This window comes from Zingiber officinale, chromosome 5A, assembly GCF_018446385.1.
Source record: "Zingiber officinale cultivar Zhangliang chromosome 5A, Zo_v1.1, whole genome shotgun sequence".
NCBI lineage: Eukaryota > Viridiplantae > Streptophyta > Magnoliopsida > Zingiberales > Zingiberaceae > Zingiber > Zingiber officinale.
The window spans coordinates 76,827,968-76,855,957 of NC_055994.1; the positions used below are offsets into that span (position 1 = coordinate 76,827,968).

The 27,990-nt window shown below is 42.4% G+C and overlaps 1 protein-coding gene across 2 annotated transcripts; it reads right to left on the minus strand.

Annotated features, from left to right (window-relative positions):
* Positions 1–1,184: 1,184 nt before the first annotated feature.
* Positions 1,185–11,742, minus strand: LOC121980642 (probable transcriptional regulator SLK2). Of its 2 annotated transcripts, none has more exons than XM_042532764.1 (10): positions 11,618–11,742; positions 10,353–11,231; positions 10,117–10,248; positions 9,074–9,122; positions 7,633–7,847; positions 7,475–7,543; positions 5,934–6,034; positions 2,589–2,682; positions 2,426–2,495; positions 1,185–2,103 (listed from the first exon to the last, which is right to left on the minus strand). In XM_042532764.1, exons 2-10 carry the CDS (start codon positions 11,067–11,069, stop codon positions 1,283–1,285), a joined length of 2,268 nt encoding a protein of 755 aa, XP_042388698.1. In that variant the 5' UTR covers positions 11,070–11,231; positions 11,618–11,742; the 3' UTR covers positions 1,185–1,282. The 2 variants fall into 2 exon arrangements, with proteins under 2 accessions (XP_042388698.1, XP_042388697.1); XM_042532763.1 differs by having other exon boundaries at positions 11,386–11,735.
* Positions 11,743–27,990: the final 16,248 nt, after the last annotated feature.

Genomic DNA, 27,990 nt, shown 5'->3' on the forward strand with positions numbered 1-27,990 from the left:
TTCTTGTCAGCTATCCAGTCGGCCCGTCAACTTAGTTAGGCTTCGCACCAACTATCCAGTCGGCCCGTCGACCTAGCTGGATTTCTCCTGCACACTCAGTCAAAGTGTTAGATCACAACAAAACTAACTTAACCTACTTTGTCATTTATCAAAATCTGAATTAGACCATCAGTGCTAACCGCACCAACAGCTGCAACAACATTGTAGCAGCTAGTCGTCAAAGTAGCTACTACACCGTTATAGTAATTAACATTCCAAGTAGCTGCTACAATGTTGTAGCAGCTAGCCGTTGAAGTAGCTTCTACACTATTGTCACAGTTATCATTCCAAGTAGTTGTTATAACGTTGTAGCAGCTAACCGTCGAAGTAGCTACTATATCGTTGTAGCAGTTAACATTCCAAGTAGCTACTACAATGTTGTAGTAGCTAACATTCCAAGTAGCTGCTACAACGTTGTAGCAGCTATACGTCCAATAAAGAGAATATATGTGGGAAGTGGTTGCAGGCGTTGTAGCAGGTGTCGACCTTGTACGTTATATCATAAATCATTATAATATATATTAAGATCACGGTTGTGAATTACAAATTAAAATGAAACGAATTACCATTGGTTATGAAATGTGGAAATTGATGATTGGGCAGTTCCCTACAAATCATATAAGCAAAAGCTAGTAAAATAACAGCTAGTGCTTGTACGTTGTAGGATATATTATTGTACAGAACTGAAGACCTGAGAGTGGAATGGAGAAAGCTTACGATCGAGAATGGAGAGGGGTGGTAAGCAAACCAGCGTAGGTTGTGTTCAGTGGCAGTTTCTCAAGCTTCCAGCTAGCTCAAGAACAAGCATGCGACTATAAGTTGTCCAAATAGCTTGCAACGCCTTTGCTTTTACTTTCCCGACAAGAACACGCTGCGAAGGAAGATAACAACGAAGGAAGAGACGAGAGAAAGAGAATAAAAAAAAATTTAGAAAATTTTTCTCGCCGCTGATTTGAATAGAAGGCGGAAGGGAAAAAAGAATAAAAAAAATATTTTTTTATAAAAAAATCGAGCTGACAACGACACGTCTACACGTCACTTACGCTCGCGCACGAAGCATCGCCTGACATATCATTTCTATACCAAAATGTTGAACAATAATTTTTAAAAAAAAATTGAGATGAAATAACTTCTTGAGCAGAAAATAAAATAAACTTCCGTAACTTCATTAAAAGATTAGATTCCCTTTCAAAAATAAGAAAAGATATTGCATACGCAGATATCAAGCTTCACTTCAGAATTGTCATGATGTTTTTTCATTTTTCACAACTTCCACATTCCAACCATAGTTGTCGTCGCCCGGATTCCCCATCAAGTATGTCGTCCGCCAAGAATTCTTGAACGGTACTTCGAATTCTTGCAGATCCAAATTCTCAGACAAGTCCGATCTCCTGTTAGTACTAGTGCTGCCGATTGAAGGGTTGTTAGCAGAGGCAGTGGATTTGAAACTGTTGCTTCTGCTTTGAACTGCCGGGTTAGTGTTACCAGGGAGGTTGTTATTCGACATATTTTGCACCTCTATTCCAATTCTGGTTCCTTCAGCGCCCATCCGGAGTGAATTGCTGCCATTCGGAGAACTGAAGGATTGCTGTTCAGTTCTCTTGTTCCTCAATCCATGCAGCATCTGCTGAAGCACATGCTGCGGCAAGTGTTGGTTTACCTGCAGGGTCTGTGAATCAAATGGCAGTGGCTGTTGTCCAGGTAACTTATTTACAGATGCATCGGTCAGAGAAGCCGAGGCAGAACCCTGGATCGATGCGGGCTGTGTGTGTTTGGAACCTCTAGGCGAACTCAAAGCATCCTGATAGAACATACTTTGATTTAAATTTGAAGGATTCCTCAGCAAACTCTGGTAATTGTTCGATGCATGAACGTTCTGCTGGCTGTTGGTTAAAACTTGGCCGGCTGTGAGATTTTTGTTTATGTAACCGCTTAGGCCTGGATGGTTGCTTACGACCTTATCCAGAGACTGTTCGCCTATCAAACAATGAGCACTCATCAGCATCCCTGGCTCCACTTTCAGGAGCTTCGTGGCAGCATGTCTTGGATAGTTCTTCAAACTCTCTACAAAATAAATAAATACATAAATACTCTACCATCGGCTATAGAAACTGTAATAGAAATTTTTTCTATTCCAATCCTTTCGACAAATTATACATTAGCCACAATGTTCAAAACCACCCGTTGGTATCATTATATGATTCAGATCTTCAAATACTGCTTTTAAATTGAGATAAAATCTGGGTCATTATATAATGCTACCAACGTTCAAGAAAGTTTCGACCACGAGTGTATCGGGCAGTAATCAGAACATAATATATGATCAATAGAAAAGAATAATAGCTCAGTGTGCAGTTAACAATGTAATCGTGCAAATAACGCGTACCAATTGCTCCAACCTTCTGCTCCTGGCTAAAATCAATCAGGTCCTTCATGCTACAAACAACTTCAGCTATCTGAAAAAGCAAGAAAACAATCACCATTTACAAAGACATGCAACATGAAGTTGCTTGCATATAATGAATGGAAAAAATTGAATCATGAATTGCCTGCAAGCACCGGACAAATCTTTTTGAGAATCCCAAGTCATTTACTGATTGTGAATCCAAATTTCTCGCTAGCTGTCTACCGGCTGCTGCAAACCTAAGAAAACCATAAACCAAGGCCTAGAAATGTCAGGCAAATAAGAAAAGCATGTAATACGATATGCATGGTGATGACACTTTTATCATACAGACACCCAGGTACTAGACTCATAAATGGTACTGATCACGTCAATCGAGCACACTGAAGGGGGGTTCCTTTATTCATTAGCATAGACCTAAATTTGTCATTACCAAAGCTTCTGTTGAGTTTAATATGATTGTGCATCATAATCTTCTCATAGAGTATTTGTAAGCTTAACCACATGACTTTTGAGAAACCTATATTCATGCCAAATTAAATGTCTCGGTGGAACACATCTAGACTGGTAATTATGCTTTCATAAATCAGAAATATCATAACAAGATTAATCAAAGATGCTTTTGTCATAAGTGTCATATACAAAATGCAGCTTTCATAACCAGACAAGATAGCTTACCAAGAAAATAATTAAGATAAATCACAATGCATAGATGATAATCTGACTAAATGATTTAAAGAGAATATTAATGAACAGTAATCATTTGACATCACATATTGAGCATCAAGCTCTCTGCTTGATGTAGAAATCAAACTTCTTGAGAAAGCAACTTCTTCTACGATGATTTGTGTTCCACTCAGCCAAAGGCACCTGAACTAGGATTTCACTTCTAAAATGACAAGACCCAGCATTATGGTCTTTCAAGAACCGCATATCATCTGGCATGGATCCGTATGCATAACCTAATGGTTTCTTTAATCATTGGATATGAACTTTAAAAAATACTTAAAACAAACATTTTTAGCCGACAGTTGACATTTGCCCCTTTGCATCTTTATAATAGTAACCTTCTCTCTCATTTCATTCATACAACTGTTCTATTCAGTTTCAAGTACTCAAACCTATTAACCTCAGACAATCTATTTCATTGTTTATGGATTCAGGTGCTGCTTTGGTTCAGTAGACAATGGTCTTCAAATTTAAGTTTTCATTCAAGATATCTTACAAGAAGTAAATCCTACAGTCACATACAAAAATGGTGTATGCCAACCACAACATGTACCTTAAGACTTGCGTTTTATAATGAGAATAAGAGGATTGGGTGACACGGACATGTTGACAGATTTGTTTTAGCATAAGCAGAATACAATGGAGTCATCACACAATGAAAGAACAGTGGACCATAACAAGTAAATTACCACGATCAATTCATTAATTTCATAGGAACTCAGGAAAAAATGTACTCAATGGAGAAAAAAAGAAAAGGCAACAAGAAAGAGGATTATCAGCAGCCACCTAGCACCTGAATATTATGAACTTGAATAGTCCCACCTCCCAAGCTAAAAAAAAGTACAATTCTAACAAACAAACTGAACAAACAAGGTAATTAACATGGGATTGAGGACAACTTATAATTTCATAGTTCAACATGAGAGGAAAGCTGTTGAGGGGAACTGATTGATGCACTATGCAACCTGATGTCAGCTCACCAGGTGTGCGAGGGGCAATTAGACCATGCCAAGATCACAAGCTTCCAGAGCAACAACAATCCCACACTGAGGTGATTTATGAAAAGCCTTGCAGTAAAGCAGTGGCTTTTTAAAACCTGCTGAGTTGGGTATATATTTTATCGAACTAACCTAGCAAATTCCAACCAAGTGTATATGCCTTGGTGTTCCAGATCTTTCACTAGTTGCAAGTCAATCCTAAATAGACAAATATGGATTAGTTCTATTTGCATGAGGTAGACTTTTCACTCTATAAAGGGCAGCATAAAGCATCTGTTGTGTGGTTCATGGTGTATCAAAAGTGTACTGATGGCTTACTTAACATTTTTAATGGTATGTAGGATTGACAAGTACACAACTGAAATTGATTTGTGCGTCTGTGAGTACAGGAACACTTTTAAGTGCATAAACATTGATTCTTCAACTTTAGCCCCTGTTTTTTGTGTCTTTCTCTTCTTTGTTCTTCATCTTTGTTGCTTTGGAGATATGTAAATTATTTTTGTGTTACTATTTTCTAATAGCTGGTGATAGAGATGCATTGCATCACTAGAAACTAATATCTGAACAGCACCGCAACCCTATAGAAAGCAATAGAAACAATGCAAAAGCAGAAAATATGATGGACACAACCGGCAAGGAAGTAAATCAAGTGCATGTGAAACCTATCTTCTTGACATGCATTTGAGGCATAACTTTGTTGCCACTAGATATCATTGTTGGTGCAATCATACCCTAAGTGGTCAAATTCGACCATATGGTTTATAATAGGTTCACATTGTTGTTAATGGTGTGTCTCAAGTGTGCAAGTGCAAGATCCTTGGCATTGATATTACAAGTGGATAAGAAGTTCAAGTGCACGAGCAATGAATGATACTATAAAGTGGTCTGGAAAAGGAAAATCCAATATGTGTTGGCACATAAAAATTCAAGTGGTTTGGATACTATAAAGTTGAACAGATGTTGGCAAATGAAAAGTCGAGGTTGATTGGATACATAGCACACAACAAGTCCTAGAATTAAGATCACTTAGTGTGCGAGTTGTGAGAGACTATAAGTTACATGTATTTGGGGCATTGGATAGATCTCTTAGGCAAAAATTCAACCAAGAACCAGATGTTTATGTGTCAAAGTTAATGGCTTAGTCGACTAGTGGTCACACGCATTTGACTAATATGTTGAATCAACCAAGAGGTTGATTCCTTGTCACAAACAAAAGGGTTCTATTTTGGTGAATGATTATTCAGTCAACTAATGCCTGATTAATTGACTAGAGATTCATTTCTAGCAGAGATTCATTTCTAGCAGAGATTCATTTCTAGCGAACAAAAAGTCTTGTTTCAAGATTCAACTGATGTCCTAATTAATCATATAAGCATTGGAGTGAAAATTTATAGTATCAGTAGTTATCGTAGTGTCCTATTTGAATAGAGACTCTTGTCAGCATCAAGTAGCATGGTGGGTTAATTTCAGTAGCATTGGTCTTATTCTCCCTGCCACTAATACAATTTTAGTTAAAACTAGCATGCCAATACCATTCAAACCCATCCATAGCGGTTCAGTCTAGGACTAATGTCCATAAATATCTAGGCTAGAACCAGGAATAATATGATCATTAGACAATTAACTCTAATTAATTAGTATAGAGATTTCTCATCGTTAATCATAGATATCATTATTTGAATATCCATTTAATGCTGGCTGGTCAAACACAGAATTTTAGCACAAGGCCCAGAATAACTTCATGCATGAAAATTTTGGCTTACATATTGCAGCTGGACTGTAAATCTTGATGTGAAATTTCAGTACTACTATTTTCAGTTACAGCTGTTCGATATTTTTGAGCAACTTGCAGAACTTGATTAACCTGAACAAATTATTTCATTTAAAGCACCTGATTAAAATCTAAGATTAATAATTCAAATACAAGAATAAGTGGAAATCCCATAAACGAAATATCTTTGAAAAATTAAGACAATTTAGGTATTTTTTGCTCATGAATGTCATATTTCATGCAAGCCCCTTTTATTGTTTTCTTCACATGCAAGAGATCACTTTTGCATGACCCCTCCAATACTAGGTGTTTATGTATACCCCAATGATACATTGAACCTAGATTTCTAATGGTGTGTGAGATATATAGCTAGAATAAATCAGGGAATATCAGATAGACCAAATAAATAGTAGTCATTTTGACAAGAGTTATACAAAAGACTAATCAAAGCCAAATAAGTGTAGCTAGTAACCATCTGAACATGCCCACAGAATAAGAGAGCGAGCTGCAGGAACATACATAATGTTGAAGAGAATCATCCAATAAAATGTGAGACAACAGATGTAGAGAGAAGCTGAGCATGCAGTTGGGTTTGGAATGTGAGCGGTCAAAACTGTTGCAGAAAAAATGGAAGAGAATCCACAGCATCCATCTGCCAGTGATTAAGCTAACAATAGAAAGAACCATTAAACAACCCAATAGTTAACCTAAAGTGAATATTTCATCAAACGAAGACCAAAACCAAATAGACAGGGTGGAAATACCAAAACAGCCCTTAGCAAACAAGATGGATTAAATGAGTATGAAAGCATTGAGAGAAAAATGGGGCAAGATTGGGTACGGTTTTCAAGACTGATCATGACCAAAATGAGGATACTGTCAGTTAGCCCAACACGATCTCAGCTACCACAAAATAAAACATCTCCAATATGTTCATATAAGTAGTTGCATTATCTTGTTACATATAGCTAATCTGATGACAATAATCTGAAATTGTGCTCTGTAAGTTTGGGGCAGTGAAAACATAACTTGGAGAAATTCTACTGAAGTCAAGCATTAAGACATAAATAGCATCCTTTCATTAGGGCCTATTTACATGGGAAGAAAATCAACAAATCGGTAGAAGAGAAAGTTAGGTCTAGTGGTTCTTTTCCTGCTTTCCTAGAGAGAGAATGGAGGGGGAAAATAGAGAAGACAATCGCACAGTTTTTCTCTCTTCTTTCTTTCTTACTCACCAAATAGTCAAAATCAAGTGTTTGTGAAAGAATGCTTGCCTCTCTCCATTTGCTGAACAATAGCTTCAATGATTGGCATGTGCCAACTAAACAACTTTTATTGATTTCTTCTCTCCCCTATTTCCCATTTATCTGAGTGTTAGGAGAGATTTTTTTCTCCTTACATTTTTTCCCTCATTTAAATATTATCCCTTTTTCCCTGCCATGCAAACAATAAATAGGGCCTTTGGTCTTATCTTCTCTAGGCATATTTAGATACTTCTTGGGGAAAAAAAATCTTCAAAAATAGACCAAATACCTGAGGTGCCACCAATCTACGAGGAATAAACTCTTCATGCCGTCGTGCACAAAACTCCCAGGATAGAATCTGAAGGATAAACAAATAAGGTATAACTCAAAGTGAAAAGTGAATGTAGTATGAAATAGGCACTCTCTCAAGTTCATTTAATATAACACCTTCAGTTCTGGTGTAAATATTATCTGTAGTTGTCCCTCATGAACAGTACGTAGATGTTCAAAAATATTTTCATGAACAGCTCTTTCATACTTCAATACCATAATTCCTGAAGATAGCCGGCACTCATGTGGCATGTCAAGAAATAGATTTTCGTCCACAACACCATGGTCACATTTAATTTGAAAAAGGCGAGGAAGTACTTCAAAAGTGGCTTCTGTCAAAGAACACGAAGCATATATTTGGAAGTAACTTAGCAAGCCAGAGTATATGGACTCGGAAAAATCTATAAAAAAAACTTAGAGATAGACATCCTCAAAAATATGTACAAAAATATTACCAAATAGATAACATATTTGTAAAAAAAAAGTTGAAAGATTGTTATAGGTTTTCTGAAAATCAACTTCAGATAAGTAAATTTGTATGCACTAACAAGGACCCCACCTAGTGGGAAAAAGCTTGGTTGTTGTTGTTGTTGTTGTTGTTGTTGTTGTTGTTGTTGTATACACTAACAAGGACCAAGAGCAATTCTAGGAATTGCGTTGCATTGTTTACTGGTTTGAAATTTGAAGTAAGAAAATAACATATAGAATGATATCATGCCTCTGCCTGATATACAATAAAGGTGAATGTGTGAATGTTCAATCAATCACGGGATCAATCTAGTTAGATGTGCAAAAAAAATGCCACTACATTGTCGACTTTTGAATCAAGACTTTACTAGGGCCTTGAGGAACTCATGACAAAGCAGCATAAAATATTCGAGAGACCATGCATATGAATGTGTGCTCGTGATGCTCAAGTAGGAGCAAGATTTTTAAGACAAAAACCCAACATGACTTCTAAAGCACAGTATAAGAAAATCCTGTTTATCATTAACATAATTAACATGCCATCATGGTGGATAAATTGATCAAATCCTTATAAAGAAATGATGTCAAACAGAAGCTAAGATTGATAATTCCAAACAATAAAATTGTATAATAAATATCTCCAATGAGAGTAAAAACATGGTATTCACGCTTGACAGGTAATACGAAAATTTGATAGAAACCTGCTGTGTAAGGAGAAAATTGTCCACTCATGTCGTGCCAAATTCAAATAAGTACCAGGTTTAGTCAATGTTTTTAAGTTTCAGTGAGTTCCATTTCATGCCAAATTATTAATACAATACCTGCTATGTAAGGAGAAAATTGTCCACTCATTCAACCCAAATTCTCACTTTTTTTTCTTATGATTCCTAGGCATGAAAATATACAATTTAATGTCCTCTTATCGAACATAAAAAAAAAAACAGTTTCGTAATTTTTTTGAGAAATAATCCAATATAAGTTTTTCCCAATTAAAATGAATATGAACTTCAATTACAAATTAGCATATCATAGATAATAGCATTTAACAAAGAAAATTTATCCTAACTAATAACAATAGAGGACTACTAACCAAATCCTTTTCCAGATTTAGAACCACAAACATCACACTGCCATCCATCCTGCAGAAGCCAAATATGCACAAGCAACATTTATTTAGTTATCACAAATAAACTAGAGGTGTTAATTAGACTAGAATATTTTTTTAAAAAATGATAACCCAGTTAGCCTTATTGACTATCCCTGGGGATGACCGGCCCAACCCCGTGGATGTTTCCCACCGGCCACCAAGGTAAATCAAGAAGCACACGCGACGGTCAGCCTAGAAGCCCAAAAGCCCAACATCCTTTAGTTGCGTCCCCCATTTGGAGGAAAAGTTCCTGCAAATACGTTATAGCTGGGGATCGAACCGCGGATGCCTGAGTGGCAACCTGGATGTCCTACCGCGGCACCAGCCCAGGGACGACTAGAATATTTCTTAAGGAGCATGACAAAGTATCTCAATCATCTCAATTGCAAAGAAAGAATTTCTTTTAACTAGAGATGAACGTTCATCAGAATATGAAAAATTAAAAATTCTAGCAATATAGAATTAATATGCTATGGTGTACATGTATCAAAAGCCTCCTACAAGGTTAAGATGCATAAATAACTATGGAGGAAGATGTATCAAAAATAGTTCATTGAATTATAACCATAAAATTGAGTGTATACTACAAAGGAAGCTTTTAGACTCACATATACTAATATTGAACCGTAGGCAGCATAAAGTGGAGGATAAAGGGTGAGTTTCCTAATGTATGAATTTATAGGTACAAAAATTGCAATCCCCATCCTCAGGCTTAACTTGAAAGCCATTAAAACAACTAGAAGACACTTATGTCTGCTTACAATCCCAACCTATGCTAAATTATTGAAATTGCCAAAATCTTACTGCAATACTGATGTGGTTTCAACCATGCATGGGAATGAAGCAGTGAAATTGTAAGCTTCCTCATAAGCATCATGCATAGACTAATTGAAATGCAATTCAATACACAGGATGTTAATCATCAGCAATATATCAAACAACATGCATTGAGCTGAAGAAACATCAAACATAAAAAAAATGCTTACCACAGCCAACTGCGGGAAAACACCAAATGTGTGGTTTCCCGTGTTATCACACAAGGATAAACACCACCTTTTTCTAGCCCGTGGTGCAAAGTACTCAGTCACAAATTTCCTCCAGTATAATATAGAGTTATCCTACAATAGGTGTCATTCTTAGGACATTTCATAATGTGCTAAAAAATGTGTAAGGGCAGACATAATGAAATTAATGCAATGTGCATGTGAAAAAATGAACTTACAGCTGGTCGATGTCGTAGGTGATACAAATATTGCATAAGCCTGCGAAAACATATCCCAGTATTAAGAGGAAGAGGTTGTTTGACAGAATTAGTCGGAGGAAGATTAGGCTTCATAAGGTGATGCAGCTGCTGTTGCTGTAGGGTGATAGGAGGCCTTTGCATCTGAGAAAGTGAGTGCATCATCTGCAGCTGCTGATGCTGATTCTGCATAAGTCTCTGCTCTTGGAAAATGGCCTGCAGCTGCTGGCTTTGCAGGCCTTGCGGTGACTGCATGGACTCATTTCTCTGCAACAATTGTTGGATTAACTGCTGCTGAAGGGCATCATCATGCATTCCATCAAGCCGTGCTCTCTTTTGGGCATTCATTGAAGCGCTGGGTGGCTCTCGCTTTATTAGCTGAGATGTCGCTGTCGACAGACCTTGCCTTTGCACCTGTTCTTGGAGAGAGCTCTGCTGCACTATAGAGCACCCATCCATCACAGAAGAACCTGATATATTCGAGGAGAAAGACATGGGAGAAGCAGGAAGCCGCATATATGACTCGTTATTGAGGCTTGTGCTTCTTTGCAACTGAGAAACACCGGAGAATGCTGAGTTGGCATCCGTGACAAGGGAGCTTGCACCTACACTAGGACCAGAGATGTTTCCCGTGCTTTTGATCATCTGGTTGATATCACCGGAAGCTGGTCCGACACCAGAGTAGCGTGGTCCCGACATAGAACTCACAGTACCTAGTTCGTGAACACAATCACTTGGGAAGAAAAGACCAGCACCGTAGGAAGATTGCAACTGAACTCCACCTTTAGCAGCAACTCACTAAGAACAAACTGGCAGCACGAATCCTGACGCTTATCCAGCGAAAACTTATCTCAAGCGGCCCTAAAAGAAGAGAAATCGATTAGTAATCGCCAGAGATGATGGAAAGACGCGTCTTTTGTCTGCCAATTGCATCCTAGACTATGAAGGAATTAACGAAGAATTCAAAATCAAACAGAAAAAAAAAAATCACAGACGATGACAGAAAAGAACAAACCCTAATTTTTCTAATGGCGATCGATCGAGATCAACAAACGAAACATGGAATGAAACAATATTTCAGAACAATCCAACCGCTAGATTCCCATTCGCCTCAGTGAAACGCGACAAGCATTATCGGAAACAACACTTCAAGAAAGAAGGTGGGAAAAAAAAACTTCCAGGTGAAAAATCAACGAGAAGAAGAAAATCTAAAGAGAGCGGCTCGATGTGCTGATTTTACTGAAGACCCTTTGGATCGAAGGCTGAATCGGAAGACGCGAAAATTTCAGAAGACGCGATCGACAGGGAAGATACGAAAGAGTGTCTTCCAAGCTTGCTTTTGGCCCCTTTTCTCGCGGCGGTCCGGCGGCGCAGGGTGGCGGTGGGCCCTCGACCTTCCTCTTTAACGGGATTCTATTCTAACGGTTTCTTTGTCGCTGACGTGGTTCCGTGCACACCGTCCATCTTGTAGATCTGCCGACCGCGCCCGATGCACGCGGACGCGACGCGTAGCTACAGCGGATTCTTGGTTTCAAGATTTTTTAGAATGTCATTTTACGATTTATTAACAGTAAATTTTATGAGTCAGACCTACAAATGAATTATATATAATTAATATATAAATATGATATTATTAAAATATTTTATATATATATATATTTTGATTGATGAAATTTTAATCATTTAATATTAATTATTTATTAAAAGTCTCTAAAAAGTGAGCGCGTGAATAAGATTTAGAATTTGAATTTCAATAAAATCAAGATAAATATTTTTCTCATGTGTTAATCATTATTTCAAAAATTAATAATTGTCCGTAATATGTTGACGATGAACTTATTCATCTTTTATCACAATGGATCTATTACAATTAGGGCGTGTTTGGTTCGGGGTTATCGCTGATAACCTTAGTTGGTTATCAACGATAACCTTATTTGGTTTAAGTAATTGGCGATTCCTGGTAATGCAACATTTCCACCATATCAGCAATTAAGGAATAGAACCAGGAATCAGAAAACCTTGGAAATCTTAGGTTTTCTACGATTCTGGGGTTATCAATATTTTTTCCTCAAAATTTCCCTTCGAGGCGGAGGGGTCGGACTGCTGGTAGCAATCGGCGCAGGGGACGCACTGGATCCAATCGGCGCAGGGGACAACCTCGCTATTTCTCCGAGAAGAGAGAGCATCAACTCCTCGACCGTCATTCGTCGCCGTCTTCTTCTGCCTCCACTTCAGCACCAACACCTTCGGAAGAAGACAGCAGCGGAAGAATGGATCAGCAGCAGCAGCAACAGATTGCGGTGATTCTCGGCTCGGCGGAATCAGGCCCCTTCGAGTCTCTGATCGGCCAGTTGATAGCAATCGACGATGGGTCCTTCAATCGCCGCCGCCGCGGTGCTTTGCAGAAACTTCTCTTCTGCAACGGGCTTCAAATCGCACGCAGCGACGCCACCTACAGTGAAGGTCGCGCGGGCGTTGAGGAGAGGGAGCACGCGAGCTTCGGTCCCCGCTCCGCAGCGAGATTGTGGCCGCCTGCGACGCCTATGTCCTCCTTCCTGAGAGATGTCTCGAACCAAAGCTCCGCCTTCCTCATGTCCTCCTCTATCTCGTCGTTGATGAAATCGAAGAATCTCGGCGCGGAGAACTCATACGTCTCGTCGATCTGCGGATCTTCCACTGCTCCGCCGGACATCTGCGCCTTCTGGCGGTTCACTTCGGATGAGAGAATGAAAGGAAATGGCAGGGAAGAAGAAGTCACGGGAGAAGAGATAAAAAGATTTTTATTCAATTAAATTAATTCAAAAAGGTAAAGGGTAAATTAGTAAATGTAAAATTAAGTAATTGCATAATCTTAGTTGAACCAAACATCTAATAAATTATATTATATTCCCCATCACCTTGGTTATATGATTACCTGATAATCTTATAACCAAGATTATAGATGATGACTTGAACCAAACGCACTATTAGATTTGATAAATAAGACATCCATTAATTTTTAACGGCCTCATATGCGGGTCAGCGGGGAAAACTTCTTCCACTTTTAACCTATTTAATAGCCGTTTATAAATCTACTTGATAATTTATTACTTTTTATATAAACTAGGATAATCTACCGAAAGGGAAATTTGAATAAGCGTAATTATATTTTATTAAATTTTTACAATTTTAAATTTAAAACAATCTGATAAAATAAAAATTAGTGTAAATTTAGAAAATAAAATTGCATTGTTCGTCCGTTAAATGTAATGATGTTGATGATTACATGCTAATCAAAATGATAACATTGTTCAAATTTTATAAAGGCAACTTAGGTGGCAATATTATTATAATTTAAATGGTAATTTACTAAATGGTGTGGACAACTTTCTTTAACAGTCAAATTGTATATCTAATTTTTATCAACTTTTTATCCAACCAGTAAATAAGTTTTTAAAATACCTAAATTAAGTATTATAATTTTAAAATTTAATCAGACACCCACTTTCTATTTTACCCTTTTCCTCAAATCAATTTGACTCGAAAAAAATCAGTCGACTAATTTCTTTGTGTGTTTGAAAAAATTGATCAAAAGTTTTCAATTAAAATCGACTAATGAACCTAGAGATCTTGAAATAACATGAAACTATTTTCTATGTGTTCGTTTAGTTCTCCTTATTGTAAAAATACTATCAAATATCAATTTGATCTAATATATTAAGAGCAGTGATTTTTTAAACACAAATATGTTCGCTCTCAATATATTCGGTCAAATTAATATTTGATAGTTTTTTACAATCAGGAGAACTATACGAACACATAAGGATTAGTTTTATGTCATTTTGAGGTCTCTAGGTCCATCAGTCGATTTCGGCCAAAATCGGCTAATGGACATAGAGATCTCGAAATAACATGAAACCAGTTTCTACATGTTCGCCCAATTCTCCTAATTGTAAAAATATTATCAAACATCAATTTTACTAGATATATTGAAAATAGTGATTTTTTTAAACATGAATATGTCAAAAAATTAATTCGTGCTCAAAAAATCACTGCTATCAATATATTGGAATTGATATTTTAGGACATGAATATAATCATCAGAACTAGAAGAACTCATAGGATCTGTTTTCACTTCATTCCGAGCTCTTTTGATCCATCAACCGATTTTGGTCAAATGAACCTACATTGATTTTATATAAGTTTGTTCGGCCATAATTTTAAAAAAAAATCATTACTCTCAATATATTGCGTCTGATCCTGCCCTGAAGCTGAGCGAACGGGTGTCGGGAAATACCGCTGATGTGGACCTCCGTGTGCGGTGGAAACGTCTTGCTCCTGCAATCACAAGTCGTTAGTGCCCAGCCGGGAAGGGGTTCCCGGCGACGGCCCTCCGACGCTCAAGTCACACAACGGCGGGAAGAAAGATGAAGGAAAATGAAGAAGTGAATGGTAGTGCTCAGAGACGTATCTGCGCGTACCTCCGCGAGTGACTACTCCTCTTCTTATATAGAGCTTCGATGGGTTGACTGCACACTTTCCGGGCGGACGTGATTTCCCAAGCTTTCCTCAATAGCTAACATCGGGAAAGGATCCCTGACACCTTACCTTAACGGGGCGGACGCATTTACGCCAAGGCGGCGCAATCTTCTTCCGTACGATTTCCTGTCCATTCGCGCCGTCAGCCGGCGGCATTGACTCCCAAAAGGATGTTAAGACATATTTCCCTTCCCTTCTTAAATGTCAGCTGCTAATCTGATGGTACTTCCTTTAGTCTATCCGGCCGGCCCACTCTTTGGCATTCTACGAATATATATATATATATATATTCCGATCGGCTGGGGCCTCTTTCTCTCGGCCCGACCCCTGGGGCCTGCCGTTCGGCTCGTCTCTTAGCTGACCGTCCCCTGGCTTTGACGACCATCCGATCGTTGAACCTCCTCAACGGTGAGCCCCCCTATGTCATCGCCGGATCACATGCCTCTCCTTTAAGTCTAGTCGAAGGAGGCTATAAGTCCGACTGACTGGACCAACTGGTGCGAAAAGACCTCTTTTGCCGGGTCGACTATGCCTCTTGGCCAGCGCACGGTTATCTGGCCTTGATTTTCCTTTCGACGGTGTGCTCTCGGCCAGCCAATCGGCAAGAACGGAGGACTGTCTGAGCTGCATAACTTGTTTGATTGGCTTATGGAGCCATTACATGGGTAATCTCCGCGAAATCTCTCGGAAACCGTATCACTCTGGCGCATTAATGTGCCGCATGCTTCTTTAATTATCCTGACAACTGCCCTATCGATGCACGCCATGCGTCCCTCCCTGCCGGTGCACGTTTGAGGCGACAGGCTGGGATGCGACCTTTGGGATTATTTGAATTTTAAACGGCTGGATCTGCTTCTAGGTGTCTGTACTGTTGATCGAACGGCTGAGCGAAGTCCCTTGGTTTTTATAAGCTTATCGCCGCCGTCTTCTTTCTTTCTTGCCTTTGTTTCCGGCGACTTCGTTCGTGCTCTTCAGTGATTTTTCCCGTGTTCTCCGGCTAACTCCTCGTGTTCTTCAGCAAATCCTTCTACTCCCTGTCATTCCTATTTCGGGTGAGTCCATTGTCTTGTTCTATAACCCCTTACTGCTCAATCCTTTGTGATTTTCCGGTGGGCTCCTGTTCTTGCTTCTGCCTTCTTTTTCTTTTTGCACTTTCCCCCGACTCTTCTCGTTCTCTCCCTTTTATCATGGCTAGTATATCGCAACCTTCCTCTTCTTCGGGTCCTTGGTATGAGACTATGGAGTCATGGTTTGATGAGGATGATGTCCGAACCCTAGCCAATACCTTTGAACTCCCTCCTGGCTACGAGGTACATGTCCCACTAGCCACCGATCGTCCTTCTGCTCTGCCGACCGGCTGTGTCTGCTTCTTCCGCGACCAATTTACTGCCGGTCTGCGGCTTCCTCTTCATCCCTTCATCCTTGATGTTTGTAGATACTTCGGTCTATCCCTTTCTCAGCTAGTCCCCAACTCCTTTCGCCTCCTATGCGGTGTAATTATCTTATTCCGCCTACATCGTATTCCTCTAACCCCTTCGATCTTCCACTTTTTCTATTACCCCAAGCTATCCGATCAGCCCGGCACTTTCCTCTTACAAATCCAACCGGGCTTGGTCTTTTTTGATAGGATGTCATCCTCCAATAAACATTGGAGAGAATACTTCTTCTTTGTACACTTCCCCGATCGGCCTTCCTTCCAAACCACTTGGCAACTTTCACTGGGTCCTCAACCCTGGTTGCCTCGGTACTGGCTGGCCAGAAGTTCAACATTCACAAGTTGCTGGAGGAGGGAGTTTTGGCACTTTTTGGCCTTAGTCCGATCAGCCCGTCCGAGCCAGTCAACATAGGTACATGATCCCTTTACCTTTTTCATCTTTATCTAACTGATTTCTCTCTTTATTTTGCAGCTGACGTCATGATGAGGGCACGCTTAATCGGACAATCGAAGCTCACCACTGCCGATGTTGACAAGGTAGTGGTTGAAGTCTTGGCCGAGCGGGGGTTTCAACCATCAGATCTCCCCGAACGGCTAATACCCAATCAGGGGCTTACTCAGGAAGCTGGAGGGGAGTCGAACGTAGTGCCGGTCGGCTCAGCGGCGGTGGAAGAGCCAATCGCAGAGCCTACAGTGGCTCAACTTGTTCCAGAGGAGGGCTCACAATCCGAGGCGCCGATCGAGAATGCATGCAAAAGGCGTCGGGCGAATAAAGCTGCTTGCTCTGCGTCTTCAATTGAAAGGGTAGCCGATCGAACTAGCGTTTCCGGCCCGATATCGTCGGAGGCCGTCCACGTATCGTCCGACCGCACACCTTCCGACCCTCTCGTCGACTCTCCTGCCGTTAGTCTGCCACCCTTGTCGGCTCAAGGCCGTATCCTGAGGTCAAGCATCAACCCCCTACCCACCTCCTCTCGAGCGGGTTGATCGGTCTCTTCTCATCCGGCCACGGCTCGTCGGAGGCACGTTACAGCCACGCTCCACCTTCCTACTGAAGACCTTTCAGCGCCGGGCGACTCAGCGAATCAAACTAAACACCGGATTATCATCAAAGGCCACTTGGCGGAGATATGGGAAGATGCCCGCGCCCGGGCAGCCGCCGCCCCTCCTGGCGTGTTAGCAAACAGTTATATTAAGCAAATCACCGGAGTAAGTTTCACTTTTGACTTCCGCACTTATTAGTCTAGCCTTGCTTCTGACCCACTTCTGCTCCTACTTTTGACTTCCATAGTTTTGGGTGGACGGCCTAGCTATGAGCCAGAGGCTCGCCTTCGTGGAGGATGAGCTGAAACGGTTACAGGAAGCCCCCGGCCAGTCGGGAATCACTCATGGTTTAAATGACACCCAGGTGGCTCAACTGCAGGCCGACTTGGCTAAGAGTGAGGAACTACTGACTGTCGAACGGGGCAAGAGCGCTGAGCAAGTCGGGTACATTGACCGACTTAAGAAAGATATATCCACCTTTGAGGGCAAGATCACCCTGGCCACCAACCGCAAGCAAAGGGCTGTTGAGGATTTGGAGAAGAAGAATGTGGAAGCCCAGGCTCTCGAGCAGAAATTAAAGCAAACCGAAGACAAGTTAAAAAATGTCGAAGGTCTGCTGTTATCCGAGCGGCAGGCTCGCGAGTCTGAGGAAGCCACTTTGAGAAGCCAGCAATCCGACAAGGATGCCGACCTTGCGATGGTGAAGGCGGATCTAGAGAGCGCCCGGTCGGCTCTGGAGACCCACAAAGACAATGAGCTCAGCCAATTCGAAGTGATGAAGGTGGCCTACATCCGGTCCGACACCTTCGTGAATAAATTCGTCGACCGCGTTCTCCGACTTTTCGGCTGCGCCGTGAACAACATTTTTGAACAACTCAAGAAGAAGGGGCATTTTCCTGCCGATCTGCCCGGCTCCACTATTTATCGCGACCAGCTTAATGCCTCTATCCCCGACGATGCTTTGGATTATTTGGAGTGAACTCTTGAAAATGTTTTTGTTGGTTTGATTCACCAAGTGGTTTTTTGGGTTGTAGTAGTCGGCCACCGCGTCTATCCGGTCGGCCTAAACTCTTATGACGTGACTTGCTTCTATCTTATCTATGATGATTTTCTTCAATATTTTGCTCGTCTTTGAATATACTTAGGCGATCGTCCTGCTTTTACTTGTCAATCGATCATGCGAGAGTTGAAAGTCTTCGCCTGACCGCAAATGAAGCGAGGGTTTAAGGTCGCCGCTCGACCGTCGACGAAGCGAGGGTTTAAGGTCGCCGCTCGACCGTCCGTGAAGCGAGGGTTTAAGGTCGCCGCTCGACCGTCGATGAAGCGAGGGTTTAAGGTCGCCGCTTGACCGTCGATGAAGCGAGGGTTTAAGGTCGCCGCTCGACCCTCAATGAAGCGAGGGTTTAAGGTCGTCGCTCGACCGTCGATGAAGCGAGGGTTTAAGGTCGTCGCTCGACCGTCGATTAAGCGTTTTAATAGGAAGGAGTTTAGGAGCAATCCGATTGTTTTCTGCCTGCGTCCAAGGAAACATACATACATGCATGTGTACATGAATTCATTCACTCACCTCTCATCCGGCTCTGTAAGGTTGGAGGTGATTTACGTTCCACGGTCTATCCAACCTCCTTCCCTCCGCATCTTCTAAGTAGTATGCCCCCGACCGCAACCTTTCTATGACTTTGAATGGACCCGTCCATGGAGCTTCTAGCTTTTTGACGTCCCCGACCGGTTTGACCCTTTTCCATACTAGGTCACCCACCTGGAAGGATCTGGGGATTACCCGGCGATTATAGTTTTGTCGCATTCTTTGTCTGTAAGCTGTTAGTCGGGCGGCTGCTTTGTCGCGCGTTTCGTCAACCATGTCAAACTCCATCCGTCGCCTTCCCTCGTTTTCTTCGTCGTAACGAAGCACCCGATCTAACTCAATCCCAACCTCCACTGGGACGACCGCCTCTCCTCCATATACTAAATGGAATGACGTGAAGCCAGTTCCTTCCTTGGGAGTCGTCCGTAACGCCCATAACACGCTGGGTAGCTCATCTACCCAGCTGCCCCCCATGTGATCGAGTCGAACCTAAAGAATTCGCAGGATCTCCCGATTGGCTACTTCGGCTTGACCATTGCTCTGAGGATACGCCACGGAAGTGAAGTGTTGTTCGATGTCGTACCCTTTGCACCATTCTCTGAGATCCTGACCAACGAATTGTCACTCGTTATCCGAAATGAGCCGACGAGGAATGCTGAACCGACAAATTATGCCAGATGAACTTTTTGACCATCTGCTCGGTTATTTTGGCTAGTGGTTCAGCTTCCACCCATTATGAAAAATAATCAACAGCCACTAGCAGGAATTTTCTCTAACCGGTTGCCATAGGAAAAGGACCGACTATGTCCATTCCTCACTGATCGAATGGGCATAAAACAGTGGATGTTTTCATCTCGGCAGTTGATCGGTGAGTCAGATTGCTGTATTTTTGGCAGGACAAGCAAGTAGCTATTGCTCTGCTTGCATCTCTTTGGAGTGTTGGCCAAAAATACCCTGCTAGGATAATTTTCCTCGCCAGCGATCGTCCGCCCGGGTGTCCTCCGCAGGAGCCCTTATGTACCTCTTGAAGGATGTATTCGGCGTCCTCGATACCCACACAGTTGAGCAGAGGATGTGAGAAGGCTTTTTTATACAATTGCTCGCCAACTATAGTGAACCAAGCGGCTCTCCTTCTCAAAATTCGTTCGGCTTTGCAATCTCCTAGTAAGGTTCCAGATTGGAGGAACCTAATGATGGGTGCCCTCCAGTCTTCCGGAAGTGATATTTCTACTGACCGATCAACGTACGCCACTAGGGAGACCTGCTCGATAGGACAACCGACGACGATCGGCGTCACCGCGCTGGCCAGCTTTGCTAGTTCATCCGCCGCTTGATTCTCTGATCGGGGTATCTTGTGAATAACGACCTCCTGGAAATTCGCCCTGAGCTTTTCAAAGGCGTCCGCATATAATCCCGACCTGCCAAGCGGCTTGAAGACCAGCTATGAGAGCTTCGTATTCAACTTCGTTATTGGTGGCTCGGTAGTCCAATCGAATGGACAGATGCATTCGGTCTTCTTTCGGGGATATAAGTAGGATACCTACTCCACTACCCGGTCGGGCGGACGAGCCATCAACGTATACCCTCCATGGGGATTCAAGCTCAGGGTCTGGTACTTCTGTAATGAAATCTGCCAACGCCTGTGCTTTGATAGCCGACCGAGGTCGGTATTGTATGTCGAACTCACTGAGCTCCGTGGTCCATTTGATTAATCGGTCAGACGCTTCAGGGTTAAGCAGGACTCGACCCAAGGCGCTATTAGTCATCACGATTATGGGATGAGCCAAGAAATAAGGCCGAAGCCTCCGGGCAGCGAGGACCAGAGCGTAAGCAAGCTTCTCAAGCCCTGTATAACGTAACTCAGCGTCTTTCAATATGTGGCTTAAAAAATACACCAGTTGCTGACTCCCTTCTTTCTCAGTGATTAACGTTGAACCGATGGCATGCTCGGTGGACGATAAATAAATTAAAAGCGGCTCTCCCACAGCTAGCTTGGCTAGGATGGGCAAGGAGCTGAGATATTGCTTGAGTTCTTCGAACGCCTTGTCACATTTGCCATCCCACTGGAATTTGGTCGCTCGCCTTAAAATCTTGAAAAATGTCAGGCTCCAGTCAGCCGATTTTGATATGAACCTTGATAAGGCCGAGATTCTTCCAGTCAGCCTTTGTACCTCCTTCAAGTTGCGAGGTGGTGCCATGTCTTGGAGAGCTCTTACTTTGCTCGGGTTCACTTCAATTCCCCGTTCGGTGACTATGTATCCCAGAAACCATCCACCTTTAGCGTCGAACAAGCACTTGGCTGAGTTTAGCTTGATCCCGTACTTTCACAGCGTTCGGCACGTTTCTTCCACATCTGCACACAGGTCAACAGATCGGAGTAACTTAATGAGTATGTCGTCAACGTATACCTCCAAATTCCGTCTGATATACTTCCGGAACACCTTGTTCATCATTCTCTGATAAGTGGTGCCTGCATTCTTTAATCTGAACGGCATGACCTTGTAACAGTACGTCCCGTTGGCCGTTATGAAACTGACTTTCTCCTGGTCTTCGCGTGCGAGTGGCACTTGATGATAGCCTTGATAGGCATCAAGCATGCAAATCAGCTCGTATCCGGCCGTCAAATCCACCATCTGGTCTATCCTGGATAGCGGGTAGGAGTCCTTGGGACAGACCTTGTTTAAATCCCTGAAATCGATGCACACCCGCCATTTATTACCTGGCTTGGAAACCAACACTACGTTGGCGAGCCAGGTCGGAAACTGAATTTCCTTGATGTGTCCGGCCTCCAGTAGCTTCTCTACCTCAGCTCGGATAATCAAATCTTGCTCAGCGCTAAAGTCGCGGTTCCTTTGCTTGACCGATCGGGCGTCTGGCCGAACATGTAGTTCATGCAACACCACACTTGGATCGACACCAGGCAATTCGTGTGTCGACCAGGCAAACATATCGTGGTTCCTTTGAAGGCAAGCGACTAGCTCCTCCTTTTACGGGCTGGTCAGATCGGATGCTACGAAGGTGGTAGCTTCCGATCGACTCGGATGTATCTGCACCTCCTCCTTATTGTCGTATATCAACGAGGGCGGCTTCTCTCTGAATGTGTTCACTTCTAATCGGGAGCACTTGGCAGCCTTAGCATCCGCCTTGACCATCTCCACATAACACCGCCGGGCCACCACCTGGTCCCCTCGCACTTCGCCCACCAAATTCCCCATTGGGAATTTAATCTTCTGGTAGTAGGTCAATACCACAGCTCGAAATTCATTGAGAGCTGGTCGACCCAATATCACGTTGTATGCCGAGGGCGCATCTACCACGATGAAGATCATGGTGCGTGTCCTAACCAGGGGCTCCTCTCCGAGCAAGACGACCAATCTTGTCTGACCGATTGGCGAGACTTCGTTACCAGTGAAGTCGTACAGTGGTGTTACCATGGGCAGTAGCTCAGCCTTATCAATCTGCAATAAATCGAATGCTTGTTTAAAAATAATGTTTACCGAACTTCCTGTGTCGATGAAAGTCCGGTGGATGGTGTAGTTTGTGATCACCGCCTTGATGATCAGCGCATCATCATGAGGGATTTCGACCCCCTCCAAGTCCTTAGGGTCGAAGCTAATCTCGGGTCCCTCTGCTTTTTCCTTGCTGCATCCTACAGCGTAGATGGTTAGCTGCCGTGCATGGCCCTTCCGAGCTCGGTTGGAATCTCCCCCGGTCGGGCCGCCCGAGATCATCCCAATCTCTCCACGGGAGGCGTTCCTCCTGTTCTCCTCTTCTCGTGCTGAATGTCTATTCCGATCGGCTGAGGCTCGTGTAGGGCTTCTTTCTCGGGGGCGATGCTCCCACGGCTCCTGAGCCCCTCGATCCTCGACTTTTCGTTCGATTCGGCGCTCAGGACGTCAGTTCAGCGTGGGCGACCGGCGTCTATACTCCTTGGGCGCGGGCCGATGTATATTAGGGTCGCCTTGGCACTCCCACATGTTGTGTGTCCCTGATTGATGGAACTTACAGAACATCTCGGAGGCTGGTGGTTGCTTGGTCTCCTCCGATCGGGCGCCTGTTGAGGGTCGGTTGGTGCCTCTTTCCTTCGGGCTACTTGTGCCTCTTCCACATTGATGTATTCCGTGGCCTTCCTTTAGAGATGAGCGAAATCCTTCGGGGGCCTACGAATGAGGGATCGGAAAAACTCACCTTCCACGAGCCCTTGAGTGAAAGCGTTTACCAGTACTTCTGATGAGACTGCTGGTATGTCCATCGCCATCTGGTTAAATCGCTGGATGTACGCCCTGAGCGCCTCTCGAGGACCTTGCTTTAGTGAAAACAAGTTGACGCTTGTTTTCTGATGCCAATGGCTGCTTGCGAAGTGATGCAGGAAAGCGACACGAAAATCCTTGAAGCTACGTATGGAGCCGGTCGGTAACCTAGTGAACCACCGTTGAGCCGGTCCTGAAAGTGTTGTCAAGAATACCCTGCACTTCACTCCATCGGTGTATTGGTGGAGAGTGGCCGCGTTGTCGAACTTGGCCAAGTGATCATCTGGATCGGTGCTCCCATTGTATTCCCCAATCGCCAGTGGGGTGTAGTGGCGAGGTAAGGGATCTTCCATGATACCTCGCGAGAACTGCCCGTTAATTCGCTCGGGTGAATCCTCGTCTCGCGGCGCTTTTCCCTTCCGTGCATCCCTCTCAGGCGCCTCATCAGACGAGGAACCTCGGTCTCGTCAGTCTCCGCCTTCCTCTGAGGGTGTCCTAAATAATGCTCGGTGAAAAGGAATTGGTGCGTTTGGCGCTGGCCCAGTCATCTCTGATCTTTTACCTACAACTGGCTGGATTATAGGTTCAGCCATGCGCCTAGGGTCTACAGGTTGGCCGGATCCTGAGATGGCTGGCTCTTGTGCTGGCCGATCGACTAACATTCGCTGCTGCTGCTGTTCCATTACTTTTGCTATTCCGGCTTGGATTAACCTTTCCAACTCCTCTGTCGTCAGCGTTACAGTCGTTGATCGTCCGGCGTCTTCCATCCTCTGCTTCTGGGTTCAGGTTGATTTCCCACAGACGGCGCCAATTTGGGAAGGGGTTCCCGGCGACGGCCCTCCGACGCTCAAGTCTCACAACGGCAGGAAGAAAGATGAAGGAAAATGAAGAAGTGAATGGTAGTGCTCAGAGACGTATCTGCGCGTACCTCCGCGGGTGACTACTCCTCTTCTTATATAGAGCTTCGATGGGTAGACTGCACACTTCCCGGACGGACGTGACTTCCCAAGCTTTCCTCAATAGCTAACATCGGGAAAGGATCCCTGACACCTTACCTTAACGGGGCGGACGCATTTACGCCAAGGCGGCGCAATCTTCTTCCGTACGATTTCTTGTCCATTCGCGCCGTCAGCCGGCGGCATTGACTCCCAAACCGGTCGGCCCACTCTTTGGCATTCTACGGATATATATATATATATATATATATTCCGATCGGCTGGGGCCTCTTTCTCTCGGCCCGTCCTAGATTCAGCCCAACTTCTTTGAACTCTTTAGCCTGGTCAGGTTGTGGGCTCGGCCTTACCATCACGAGCTCCGTTTGCCGTCCCCTGGCTTTGACGACCATCCGATCGTTGAACCTCCTCAGCGGTGGGCCCCCCTATGTCATCGTCGGAGCAGCGTCAAATTGATATTTTATATTTTTTTTACAATCAAGAGAACTGGACAAATACATATAAACTTGTTTCATGTCATTTTAAGGTCTCTAGGTCCATACACCGGTTTCAGCAAAAAATGGGCAAATGAAACTAGAGACCTTAGAATGATATGAAACTAGTTCATATGTGTTCGTCTAGTTTTTCTTATTATTAAAATGCTATCAAACATTAATTTGATCGAATATATTGAGAGCAGTGATTTTTTGAACACGAATATATTCAAAAAACTAATTCATGTTCAAAAAATTACTTCTCTCAATATATTAGGTCAAATTGATATTTAATAATATTTTTATAATCAGGAGAATTAGATGGATATATAGAAATTAATTTCATATCATTCTGAGATCTTTAGATCCATCAGCCGATTTTGGTCGAAACTGACTAATGAATTTTTCAAACAAAATAAAATCGGTTCGACTAGAAAAAAAAACAATCGACTGATTTATTTTTCTAGTCAAATTGATTTAAGGACGAGGGTAAAATAGAAAGTGAATATACGGTTTGGTATTTTTAAAATTATGATACATGATTCAAGTATTTTAGAAACTTATCTATTAGCTTTAGTTAAAAAAACTAAATTTTTATATCTACTCAAAATACATATATAGATTACACGCCTTCATCAATAGTTGACTTAACCTAACATCAATTGACTGTTGTGTATCGTTCCAATTGATTTTAAAACTTTTCGTATGTGTGGACTCCATTCAACTGCACAGTCAATTGTCAAAAATTTATAATTGTGGCAAAGTTAATATTCCAATTTTAATACTCCAATCCATGTTTGAGCGTATAATTATACTCAAGGAGTTGTAATTCATAATTTAAAATATTTTGAGGTGATTATCCATGAGTTTTTACCATTAATGATCCTACCATATTCAAAATTCAAAATCTTGACATAGTCTGAATTAAGAGAGTTCTAGAATCCTTTAGTGATATTGGTGAATGAACAGACTAAGATCCTCTAATGAGCTCATGACAAAACATCTTAGATGTCAATTTCAAAAACTGACAACATTTTATTTAGGTTGTGAAATTTATGCTTGAAACTGAAGAGAATGCAAGAAGTGAGTATGATAGAACTAAGGCTATTGATGAACTTTATCCAAAAATTTGCTGATGGATCTAAAGTATCCAAGATTTTAAATTTTTGACATAGTCAACTTGAAAATTGTTAGGAACCTTTTAGTGATGTTAGTGTCAATTTCAAAAACCTACAACTTTTTATTTAAGTTGTGAAATTTATGCTTGAAACTCAAGAGAATGCAAGAAGTGAGTATGATAGAACTAAGGCTATTGATGAATTTTATCCAAAAATTTGCTAATGGATCTAAAGTATCCAAGATTCTAAAATTTTGACATAGTCAACTTGAAAATTGTTAGGAACCATCTAGTGATGTTAGTGAGTGAGTGTGATAGGGATGTGTTCTCTAATGAACTCGTGCTAAAATATCTCAATGTTATGTTAATTTTAAAAACTCATAGCTCTTTAGATTCTATGAAATTTATGTTCAAGGGTATGATTACACTTTGAAAAAAATTGATAAATCTAGTTAGCCTCACTGACTAGTCCTGGGGTGACCGGTCAAGCCCTATGGAATTTTTCCATCTGCCATTAATGTAAATCGGGAAGCACTCGTGGTGAGCATTCCAGATGTCCAGCATCCTTTGGTTGCATACCCTATTTGAAAGAAAAATTCTTACAAATACATCATAGGTGGGGATCGAACCGTAGGTGCCAGGGTGACAACGTGGATGCCCTATCACTGTACCATACCCCCAAGGATGATGACATGATTACACTTAGGAAGCTGCAAGAAGTGGAATGAGCTTAATTTAAAGTGTTTTTTTTAGGTGTTTAAGGTCATCAACAAGTTGTTGGGACCTTGACATCCGCTAGAGGGGGGTGAATAGCGTCTCACCCAAATCGATCGCTTCCTATAATGTTAGTGCACAGCGAAAATACAAAAACAAATACTAACAAGAGAAAGCAAACCTAACACGTTGATTTAACGTGGTTCGGAGATAAATCTCCTACTCCACGGCTGTCCGTAAGGTGGACGATCCCGATCCGTCGGTGTATGACTCCCCGGAAAATCTCCGGCTAGCTCAAGCTCCTTGTCGGTGGAGAAACCTAGCCACAAACACTTGAATACAAGCACACTGATCACACAAGGGCTTGGGATACTCTAATAGGCTTTAACCAAGTCTATTTCGTCACCTTGGTCGGCCATCCCAAGCTCCTTCTTATAGAGCTTGGAGCAAATCAGTAAGCTAATTTGCCCATTACCAGTCGACTGGTCCTTGCACCAGTCGACAGGTGTCAGCCCAACGGCTCTCTACAGTGCACCAGTCGACTGCTACAGTCATTAGTCGACTGCTACATTACTGCTACAGTAACGCTACAGTACCGCTATACTAAACCCTAATTTTAGGATTTTACCTCGAGTACATTCACTCAGCACTCGTTCTCGCCCGACCAAATTAGACGTAGCCTCCTTCGTCAGCCTTGCGTCCCTCGGATGCCTCCCCATCCTTCACGTCTTACCTTCTGGAACTTCCATCAACCTTGTCATTATTGTCGGGTCTTCCTTTGCCAAGAGGTCGCGCCTCCGGGACTTCATCCATTGTCAAGTCACACTTGGACTTACGTTGCCAAGACTACATACTTGGACTTACACCGCCAAGACTACTCCTTGGACTTTCCTCCTTTGCCAAGATCACACTTGGACTTTCCTTGTTGTACCTATATCCTGCAGACTCACAATGCATATCAAATACAACAATAAACCTAACTTAAACTTTTGTCCAAACATCAAAACCTAGGGCACCTAGATTGCTCCAACAATCTCCCCCTTTTTGATGTTTGGCAACCTGTTTAAGTTATGGAAACATAAATACAATACATATGCAAATAAATATGCAAATCAACACATGCATAAATAATGGAACCTAAATCCTTAGGCTCCCCCTTCACCTAAGCTCTCCCTTGAGCTAGGATTTCCCACAAAGGTAAACTTCTCCCCCTTTGCCTAAACAATCGCTCCCCCTTCACCTATGCTCCCCCTCAAGCTAGGATTTCTTGCAAAGGTGTATAGGTTTCCCACTTAAACCTAAACTTCTCCCCCTTTGCCATACATCAAAAAGAGCTCCAACAATATCTCAATTGTTGAAAACATGTCATCCAAATTGACCCTAAACTCATGTATTTATCCCCCATGGATCTCATACATTTAAATGAGTTGACACGGTCAAGAACAACGTTGAAAAAATACTTTTAGGCTGGTATCAATCGACTGAACTAGGTACTAGTCGACTGTCCCCTTCGACACAACCTTACAGAAGC